Raw genomic sequence first — 10,796 nt, 5'->3', positions numbered from 1 at the left:
TCAGAAGTACTGTTATGCAAACTTTTCAAGGGAAATCAATGATAGAAGTTGGCTGAATTATCAGAGTATACTTGAACTATCGACACAACACAAAACATTAGCACTCCAACGTATTAGCATAGGCTGGCTTCGGAGTTTTAATGTCGACATACCAATGTTACTCACCTCAAACGCAAACAATGGCGAATCGGTACCTTCGACACGTGCGAGAGCCCCGCCAGTCAAATCCTAAAACACGCAGGCAGGGGCAATGTTACAAATACATCAGGAGAACAAACCCGGAGCAAACTCACTGGAGGTGCTGGAGGCTCGTGGTCGACCTGCGCAAACGAATCGCTCAGCAAGTGGGCAGGGTCGGTGGAGACAACGAGGGTGGGGTGGCCGCTGTTGGCGAAGCGCACGGCCAGCGACGCCGCGCGGCTCGTCTTCCCGACGCCCCCTTCCCGCCGAGCATGTAGTACCGTCGCGTCGTGCGGGGCTGCCATCTCCTCGAACCCCAGCGCCTCGGCCCCCTCCTTCGCAGACGGGCGCACGGGCGCGGTGGCGCAGAAGAGGTGGCGGCGCACGGGCGGGATGGAGTGGGGGCGGGTGCGGGACCCGGGGCGCGTGCGGGTGTGTGGTTGTGGGGTTGGTTGACAGAGGACGTGCGGAAGCGGGATGACGAAGCGGGGATTATCATTTCGTTGATAAGTCATTTTCGTTAACAGGATATTTTGGTCCATTGATCACCTTATTAGACGGTTCAGATTGGAATATGGATCTGCCCTCTCGTGTTTTTAGTGGAGATGTTTCTAAAAACTGTGTATTTCCGTTAAAAAAAGAAATCACCGTCTTCTAATAAAGCTTTATGTTTTCTCTCTCAAAAAGAGAGAGACGCCAGACCCGCCGCACATTTACCGCCCCCCGCGAGGCCGCCAGACCAACCGCAGCCGTTGGAATCTCCAACAGAATTTCGCACCGGTTTTTTCACTCGGCGGGAGGCAAGCCGTGGGCCGAATGGAAATCACTCCGCGGGAGGGGTAAGCCGTGGGCCGAATGAAAAATCCTCGTGGCCCGTCCACGGTCCGGGAGCAGCCCACCACAAGGCAGCGCCCGAAGCGGATCCTGGCCGCCCGCTAGCTTTTACACGCGCCGCGGAGCGTCTCGCCCTCGCATCAACCCCTCACCGGCGGCGGCTCCTCTCCCCTCCCCCCTCCACCGCCTCCCCGCCTCCGCGCCCCCGTGATCTAGGCTCGCAGGAGACCATGTATCGCGCCGCGGGGAGCCATCTCCGCTCCCTCAAGGTTCGACCTCCCCTCCCCTCCCATCCCCTGCGGTCCTCCGCAGCCCCGTTGCACGTCTCGATCCGCTCCATGTTTACGGACCTAGGTTAGATCGAGACTGCTCCAGCGGGCAGATTTGCCGATTCAGGGCAGCTATTACAGATTTCATATGGCAGACGGACACGGTAGTTTTGCATGTGAACGGTGATCCCCGTGCTGTGCGGTGTGCACTGCTTTGCACTTAAAGCGTGCTGTTGTCGTCAGCAAAATGTGGAGATGGGTTTGGTTTTTGTTATACTGAAAGCACAACAGTGTAGGCACAGGCGCTGGGAGTTGAAATGTCCACTCTCCTCCTACGTTTGTAAATGCTGAAAGCATGAGCTGATGCATTTTGATGATTTCGTTAGGCTTGCTGTAGACTTATTCCTCTCGATTCTCAGTGCAGTGGTTATTTGTTGTATGTGCAAAGTATAGGATTCAATGTGGTTAATAAAATGCTTGGTGATATGTAATGTGTGCCGCATCTGTAGTTCTGTACATGGGTCAACTAATGGCATGCTGTCACATGAGTCGACGAATATCCTGGATTTCTTTTTCTTCCCTCACCATTGATTACATACCTTGCAACAGTGGCTTGTTTGCAGTCAACGACAATGGAAAGTGCATCGTCGATGATCTCTATTGATGTGTTTGACTTAGCCTTATTAGTGGTATTGTTCGTCATTTACTACCTATATGGCCTATGTGTTTAAACGCAATCTTTTGTCACCTTTTGCCACACTTATCGCTCCTTGTTAGCCATACTTTCGTGGTAAGCCACACAGCCCCTAAGATTAGGGAGTCACACATTGCCTAAGGTTGGGTGTCTCGAAGTTAGCCTCAATCAAGCACCCTTGTCTGCATCCTGTGACCACTCAGTAGGTGTCGGTTTCAGGTCTTGGTGTCGTCATTGTCTTTCTGTATTCCTGTAAATCGAACCAACAAAACTCGTTGTGGTAAAAGAATAGTTCCTGAAGAATTCACCAGAGATTAAAACTAACTAGAAAATATGACCAGGAGGGAAACCAGACGACCATTGAGAAATCTAAAAGTCGAACCAACAAAACTCATTGTGTTAAAATAATAGTTCCTGAAGAATTCACCAGAGATGAAAAATAATTAGAAAATATGACACGGCCATTGAGAAATTTAAAAGCACTTTGGGAAATCAGTGGGTACTCCACCCAGTCAATACCTATGAGGAACACCAAAGAAGAAGGGAGAGGAACTGGCAACGGTGCAACGAAGTTGCTCTGATGGGGTTATAGTCCTAGGGTAGGGTCATAGGCCTGCCCTATGGGTCCTACCCAAGGACTACCCTTCATAAAGGATAAGGCCCTTAGTCAGTTCCGACTGAATTAAGGACTTCCCATCATCCAGTCGGTAAGCTTGATACGCTCCGAATGCTCATCTCCGACTGGATGATGGAGGAATCGTCACCGACTGGATGATGGGAAGTCCTTAATTCAGTCGGAACTGACTAAGGGCCTTATCCTTTATGAAGGGTAGTCCTTGGGTAGGACCCATAGGGCAGGCCTATGACCCTACCCTAGGACTATAACCCCATCATTAGTCCCCGAATGGATTGGGGTTGGAACGACGAAGCGATGCTTGGAGTACGGATCCGACTGGTATGGATGCGACTTCGGCGTTGTCTGCCTCGATCCATTTTATCTTCTTGACCAGTGATCCGAGTGGATGTATCTGTGAAACGAACCGTCAGGGACCGAGTGCTTCCGTGGAATCTTTTGACGTGACCAGTCAACTGACAGCGGCGGATTTTCTGGGATCCTCAAATTTCGGTTGCCGCGCGCTCGGCGGGGATGACGACATCGTAATCGAGTAGTATCTGCCGCCTCGATTTCCGCGCCTTCATCTCCTCCACTAATATCGCAGCGACCGGTCGGGGGATAAGATTTCGGGGCCACCTGCTAGTGACCCAGTCGGAACCTTATTTAAACCTCTACAGCGAGGGTTTTTCGTTGCACTCGCCTGACATCTCGCACTTGCCCCGCTTCTCTCGTGACCTCCTGCGCATCCCGAGCTCCTTCCTTCCCTTCCTCCTCTGTGGATCTGCAGCCTCCGCCATGACGAAGGGGCAGACGAGCAAGCTCGAGGCGCGGAAGAAGAAGAAGGCGGCGGCTCCTGCTCAGCGGCGGCAGCGAGCACTGCCGGCGGGTTGGATTCAGGGGGATTTCCTCCCCTCCACGGTGACGGTGGCGGACATGCTGGAGCTGGTGGAGCAAGGCATGATCGAGCACAAGACGTGGAGGCTGCCGGCGGAGGGCGAGACGGAGCCGGCGCCCCAGGAGGGGGAGCGCGTCTTGCTGCTCAGTCACGTGTACCGAGGCTTCTCTCTGCCTCCTCATCCCTTCTTCAGAGGTATAATGAACCACTTCGGGGCGCAGCTCCACCATTTTCCTCCCAACGCAATAGCTCATCTCTCTGCCTTCGTCGTGCTGTGCGAGTGTTTTATCGGCTGTCCTCCCCATTGGGGGCTCTTTAAGCACATCTTCTCTGCTAGATCTCAAACCATCAAAAGGCTTAGCCAGTCGGATGACAAAACTCACCTCCTCCAGCTCTGCGGAGGCTTAGGCTTCCAAAAGAAAAGTAAAAGTAGCTATCCCGCTCTTCAGTTGTCCGAATCCGTTAGGAACTGGCAGTCGACTTGGTTCTACTGTCAGGACGTTGCTTGCCCGAATGCCGCAACTGGACTGCCACCTTTTAGCCTAGACCGACCGGCTCCGCCTAGGTAGCCTTTGGTCGATGCGTTGGTAGAGGTCGTCCGAAAGGAGGTCACTGGCATAGACTTGCTGGAGATTTTTCTGGGTAGGCGTATCCAGCCTTTGCAAGCTCGACACCATGCCATGTGGCACTACACGGGACCTGAGGACTCCACTCGGCTCCACATCTTCCCCCTCATCAGTCCGAGTGGAGTCCTCAGGCCCCGTGTAGTGCCACATGGCGTGGTGTCGAGCTTGCAAAGGCTGGATACGCCTACCCAGAAAAATCTCCAGCAAGTCTATGCCAGTGACCCCCTTTCGGACGACCTCTACCAACGCATCGACCAGAGGCTGGATCTGGATCTTCTCCATCTTCGTGAGCGCAAGCTACCTAGGCGGAGCCGGTCGGTCTAGGCTAAAAGGTGGCAGTCCAGTTGCGGCATTCGGGCAAGCAACGTCCTGACAGTAGAACCAAGTCGACTGCCAGTTCCTAACGGATTCGGACAACTGAAGAGCGGGATAGCTACTTTTACTTTTCTTTTGGAAGCCTAAGCCTCCGCAGAGCTGGAGGAGGTGAGTTTTGTCATCCGACTGGCTAAGCCTTTTGATGGTTTGAGATCTAGCAGAGAAGATGTGCTTAATGAGCCCCCAATGGGGAGGACAGCCGATAAAACACTCGCACAGCACGACGAAGGCAGAGAGATGAGCTATTGCGTTGGGAGGAAAATGGTGGAGCTGCGCCCCGAAGTGGTTCATTATACCTCTGAAGAAGGGATGAGGAGGCAGAGAGAAGCCTCGGTACACGTGACTGAGCAGCAAGACGCGCTCCCCCTCCTGGGGTGCCGGCTCCGTCTCGCCCTCCGCCGGCAGCCTCCACGTCTTGTGCTCGATCATGCCTTGCTCCAGCATGTCCGCCACCGTCACCGTGGAGGGGAGGAAATCCCCCTGAATCCAACCCGCAGTGCTCGCTGCTCGTCTTCCCACCTTCTTCTTCCGCGCCTCGAGCTTGCGCTTCTGCCCCTTCGTCATGGCGGAGGCTGCAGATCCGCGGAGGAGGAAGGGAAGGAAGGAGCTCGGGATGCGCAGGAGGTCACGAGAGAAGCGGGGCAAGTGCGAGATGTCAGGCGAGTGCAACGAAAAACCCTCGCTGTAGAGGTTTAAATAAGGTTCCGACTGGGTCACTAGCAGATGGCCCCGAAATCTTATCCCCCGACCGGTCGCTGCGATATTAGTGGAGGAGATGAAGGCGCGGAAATCGAGGCGGCAGATACTACTCGATTACGATGTCGTCATCCCCGCCGAGGGCGCGGCAACCGAAATTTGAGGATCCCAGAAAATCCGCCGCTGTCAGTTGACTGGTCACGTCAAAAGATTCCACGGAAGCACTCGGTCCCTGACGGTTCGTTTCACAGATACATCCACTCGGATCACTGGTCAAGAAGATAAAATGGATCGAGGCAGACAACGCCGAAGTCGCATCCATACCAGTCGGATCCGTACTCCAAGCATCGCTTCGTCGTTCCAACTCCAATCCATTCGGGGACTAATGATGGGGTTATAGTCCTAGGGTAGGGTCATAGGCCTGCCCTATGGGTCCTACCCAAGGACTACCCTTCATAAAGGATAAGGCCCTTAGTCAGTTCCGACTGAATTAAGGACTTCCCATCATCCAGTCGGTGACGATTCCTCCATCATCCAGTCGGAGATGAGCATTCGGAGCGTATCAAGCTTACCGACTGGATTCCACTCTATACATCGTAACCCCCCTGGAGGGCAACGGTCATACGTTTCCATGTACCTTTATTAGCATTTAATACATACGTTACCTGTAACGTAGGCATTTATTCGCCACCCCTACGCACCGAACCGTTGTGAAGGGCAGCGCACTCTATATAAGCCGCCCTTCCCCACTAGTGCAGGGGTTAGCAATTCACTGTAATCCACATTCCACTCGACAACAAGCTCCCAAGAGCACTGAGACGTAGGGCTTTTACCTCCACCGTAGAGGGGCCTGAACTCATACAACCTCGCCGTAGCTAAGGCTCTGCCCATCCTTTCGTACCCTATACATCTACTGTCAGACTTATACCCACGACATGCTCCCTTCTGGTTTCTGAGTGTATAGAGGATCAAATATCTGGAACTTCAGGTGTTACCACATTGTCCTTTTCTCTGAACCTTACTTAACTATAATAGTTACTTTCTTCCCAATATTATAAGTGTACTCGGGATGAAACTAAGTCTTGTCTGTTGCCATATTCATTGTAGCAGTTACTTGTCATCTATGTTTGCCCATCCTTTGAGTTGTTTTACTGTATATTAATTATTATTGACATATTCTACATGTTTTGGACACTTTTTTTTTCGACTTTCAGCATCATGGTGCTAGTAGGTTTGCTAGCACAAGTGTGGTGAAGCAGTCTTCAGGTGGTCTGTTTAGCTGGCTTCTTGGCGGAGGCTCAGGCCAACTTCCTCCTCTTGATGTTCCGCTCCCAGGCATTACAATTCCTCCACCCCTACCAGATTTTGTTGAGCAATCCAAGACAAAAATCACTACTCTTCCAAATGGCATTAAGATTGCATCAGAGACATCACCGGTATTGCTTGATGCTCATTGATGTCACAGTATTTTTGTTCCGTCCATGCCAGTATTTTTCCTAAGGACTTATTTCAGGGCGCGGCTGCATCAGTGGGTTTGTACATTGACTGTGGTTCTATTTATGAAACACCTGCTTCATCTGGAGCATCACATCTATTGGAGAGAATGGCCTTCAGGAGCACAACAAATCGGAGTCACCTGCGGCTAGTTCGTGAGGTAGAAGCCATCGGAGGAAATGTCTCTGCATCTGCTTCTCGTGAACAAATGAGCTATACCTATGATGCACTGAAGAGTTATGCACCAGAGATGGTTGAAGTTCTCGTTGACAGTGTGAGGAATCCAGCATTCTTAGAGTGGGAGGTCAAAGAACAGGTACTTGGTCATATAGATTAAAACTTACAAATGTCTTTCCTGCCTTTTACTACTAACCATGGTCTGTATTTCTTCTTCTACAGCTCCAGAAGATAAAGTCTGAAATATCTGAAGTGTCTAGTAATCCACAAGGTCTACTATTGGAGGCACTTCATTCGGCTGGATATTCTGGGGCACTGGCGAAACCTCTGATGGCTACAGAATCCGCAATAACCAGATTGGATATTAGTACCTTGGAGGAATTCATTCATGTAAGATTAGGCGATTTGTTTCCCATGCTTTTGAGTGAGAAATTACCCCCTTTTGACAATTTTACTTGTTGAATAAATGTAGGAAAATTACACTGCTCCCAGAATTGTTCTTGCAGCATCAGGACTTGAACATGATGAGTTGGTTTCGATTGCGGAACCACTGCTCTCAGACCTTCCCGGTGTGAAACGTCACGAGGAGCCAAAGTCGGTGTATGTGGGTGGGGACTATCGTTGCCAAGCAGATTCTCCAGTGAGTTGTTGGCTGATTTGCAGCATTATTCTTGAAGATGCATGCACGGTTACTTTTTTTATGCTTAAAGTTGAATTTCTTGTGATCAGAATACACACATAGCACTTGCTTTTGAGGTGCCAGGTGGCTGGCGCCAAGAGAAAACTGCAATGATTGTGACTGTGCTTCAGGTATGCGTCACTAATGTTAAAGTGATGTAATTATTTGGGGCTGACTTGTCGTTTTTTGTCTTGTTGGGTTTGCTTTATATATTATCTAATGTGCAAACCTATTTTTCAAATAATTGCTGCTGAAAGATAAGATAAATCAACTTGGTTGTAGATGCTCATGGGAGGAGGGGGGTCTTTCTCTGTTGGTGGCCCTGGGAAGGGAATGCATTCTCGATTGTGTATGCTGCCATTTAAATCAATGTTTTCGTACTTGTCTCATGACCATACATTCATACTTCTGCAAGTGTCCTAACATCAGCTGTACTCTTGTACCGACAGATCTCCGTGTCTTGAACAAGTATGAGCAGATCGAGTCATTCTCTGCTTTCAACAGTATCTACAATGATTCAGGTCTTTTCGGAATTCATGCAGCCACTGTAAGCCTCTCAGGGAACATGTCTTTTAATATGGTTATCCTTCTAAATTGATGCAACAAACACAATGAAGAAGTTCTTGTTGATACCACTTAAGATTTTTGTGCTCATGTTTTCAATATAATTTTCATATGCAACTCAGATACTCTCTCTCCTTTTTCTGAAGAGTTGTTTTAGTTTGTGCATGTGTATTATGTGATGGCACAAGATGAGTGTTCTATAATTACGAAATTTGTCTTTTATTTGCAGGTTAGGTGAATTATTTTTCATACAACTAAGTATTACTAAATATGACTGAAAAATTTAGGATGATAGGCATATTTTTATCTGTTTAAGAACAAAAATGTCATATAGGGTGTAACAAGTCACTATGGGAAACAATGATGTAGTATTTTGTTAGATTATACTCCCTCCTTCGTCAAATAAGTGGATGTTTAGCATTCAAAATTTGTTCACGAAAGAGTGCTTCTATCTTCCCAATGCAACTTAAAGTAGGAGAAAATGCTTCTCTCTCATCACAGGGGAATCAAGCCCAATAGCATTCAACACATGGGAAACAATGATGTAGTATTTTCTACATGCACTTAGCTCATTGGAGGTGGGGGAATTAAAGAGGAGAGAGATAGTTGCTTGCATCTTCCCAATGCATTTTCTACTCCACTCCATAATCCGTCTTAAAATTTCTATATGTCCACTTATTTGAGGACGGAGGGAGTAATTACTAGTCAATTATATCCATGCCTATATCATACCATGTCGTATTCCTGGTCTAATATTTTCTGGGTGAGCTGGTGGTTAATGCTTTTGTAGTTCAGGCAGTTACCTGGTTCAGTCCGTCCTGAACTTGAAATACGAATCAAAGGCTGAACATAGTCTACTCAAGCTTCTGCAGTTATTATCCTCTTGTTATGTGCTCCCCTTGGCTTTGACATCTCATGTTATCACTCTAACAGAGCCCAGAGTTTGCATCAAAGGCTGTGGATTTGGCAGCCGGGGAACTCCTTGAAGTTGCAACCCCTGGAAAAGGTTCCTTGCTGTTTTTCATCTCAAGACCATCTGTTTCCAGATTAGATTGACCATAATAAGTTACATTCTTTTTGTCCCTGGTCTTTTACCTCATTTAGTTACTCAAGAACAGCTTGATCGTGCTAAAGAGGCTACCAAGGCTGCAGTTCTGATGAACTTGGAATCAAGAGTATGCTGTTCTTTCTCCTGATCAAATCCCAATTTTATGACTTGCTTTTCTAAAATGCTCTGCACTACTTTTTCCTTGATACAGATTGTGGCATCTGAAGATATTGGAAGACAGGTTCTAACTTATGGGCAAAGGTATGCGGATAAGAGTATCCTACTCCCTCTGATTCATATTAATTGATGCTGCTTTAGTAGGGAGTAGTATATTTATCTAGTTCATTTTCCACAAATCCCTGTATTATGAATTAAATACCATATCTTCCGTATCATATGTATATGTATGCAATTTATGTCTTGTTGAACAGTGTAAACAAAAACTAAATTGTTGTCACCGACTACTTTAAATGACCCCCTTGAAGAGTTTTTTCCCTCTTATCTTTTTCTTTGCTTTCAACCAAGCTGTGACTAGAGTTATGTCTTTGTCAAGTCTGTGCCTCTTATATCCTGCCACCTTGAACTCCCTCCGTTCCTAAATATAAAGTCTTCCTAGAGATTCTAATATAGACTACATACGGAACAAAATGAGTGAATCTATACTCTAAAATACATCTATATTCATCTGTATGTAGTCCATATTCAAATCTCTTAAAATACTTATATTTAGGAACGGAGGGAGTAGTTTCCAATGACGATGCCACAAGCTATGAAAGATCATATTGATTTTTTTTAGTGTTAGCGTGGTTCTAGCAGATAGTTTTTTTTTATCATGTCCAAGTACTCTGCTTGCCAAGCAATTCCTGGCCATATCAGGAGTTAGTTTTTTTGTGATGATGCCTGCAGGGGCGTCGGTTTTGTTACATATAATTTCTGCAGAATCATCGTTTGTCTTTTTGACCACCGTGCATTGTCAAAATTACAGGAAGCCCGTTGAGTACTTCGTGAAGGCTGTGGAGGCGACAACCCTGAGCGACATCACTTCAGTTGCACAGAAGATAATCTCTTCACCGCTCACATTGGCATCGTGGGGCGACGGTATGTCCAACATTAGAAGTAATTAAGGGATGCATGGTGCTCCGCAAGCTGCAGTGACTAACTCGAATCCCCCTGTTGCAGTTATCCACGTCCCGAGCTACGAGTCTGTCAGCCGGAAGTTCCTGTCCAAGTGAGGGTCGAGGAGTCGGCACCTTGGCCGTGCGACGCCAGCCCCTCGGCTGGAATAAAATCGTCGATGCGGCGAAATGTTTTGTCGAATAGTTACGGAGATTTGAATAATCGTATATACCGTGCACTGCAGTCCCTCTAAACCAGGCGACGCCGCGTGGTGTTTTAAGTCGAGCGACCTGCATCGCTCTGCTTGTATCTATCGGGCGACATGTTAACGACGTGGTGAATTAGGTGTCTTCGTCGCGGTGTTTTAGTTTTGATTAACGTAACGGCATTGTCAACTCAGCCTAAGATTTCTTGTTGGAGGATCCAGCTCTGGGGTTTTAGAATAGCACGAGGCAGACAAGATGGGGACGAGCTCTGAAGAGTTTGTTATCTCCTGGCCCGTCCGTCGCGATGACGTATGTGTGCAGACAAGA

General features: G+C 48.2%; 1 protein-coding gene across 1 annotated transcript; it reads left to right on the top strand.

The window, feature by feature from the left end:
• The first annotated feature begins 1,033 nt into the window (after window positions 1–1,033).
• LOC123446775 (mitochondrial-processing peptidase subunit alpha-like) lies at window positions 1,034–10,615 on the top strand. The gene is made up of 13 exons (XM_045123321.1): window positions 1,034–1,283; window positions 6,400–6,621; window positions 6,699–6,995; window positions 7,079–7,246; window positions 7,329–7,496; window positions 7,586–7,666; window positions 7,818–7,884; window positions 7,985–8,082; window positions 9,033–9,105; window positions 9,204–9,274; window positions 9,359–9,408; window positions 10,133–10,245; window positions 10,327–10,615. The coding sequence occupies exons 1-13, from the start codon at window positions 1,245–1,247 to the stop codon at window positions 10,377–10,379; spliced, it is 1,500 nt and encodes a 499-aa protein (XP_044979256.1). The 5' UTR covers window positions 1,034–1,244; the 3' UTR covers window positions 10,380–10,615.
• The last annotated feature ends 181 nt before the right edge of the window (window positions 10,616–10,796 follow it).

The sequence above is a fragment of the Hordeum vulgare genome, chromosome 1H, assembly GCF_904849725.1.
Source record: "Hordeum vulgare subsp. vulgare chromosome 1H, MorexV3_pseudomolecules_assembly, whole genome shotgun sequence".
In the NCBI taxonomy this organism is placed as follows: Eukaryota; Viridiplantae; Streptophyta; class Magnoliopsida; order Poales; family Poaceae; genus Hordeum; species Hordeum vulgare.
Note: the sequence above shows the minus strand (reverse complement) of the source record. Positions and strands in the feature narration are given on the sequence as shown.

Bases quoted from the DNA above. Each gene is read 5' to 3' on its own strand.
- LOC123446775 (XM_045123321.1), top strand. From the start codon at position 1,245: ATGTATCGCGCCGCGGGGAGCCATCTCCGCTCCCTCAAG. The intron at 7,885-7,984 runs GTATGCTGCCAT...TTGTACCGACAG, and splicing joins GGGAATGCATTCTCGATTGT to ATCTCCGTGTCTTGAACAAG. The intron at 8,083-9,032 runs GTAAGCCTCTCA...TCACTCTAACAG, and splicing joins TCGGAATTCATGCAGCCACT to AGCCCAGAGTTTGCATCAAA.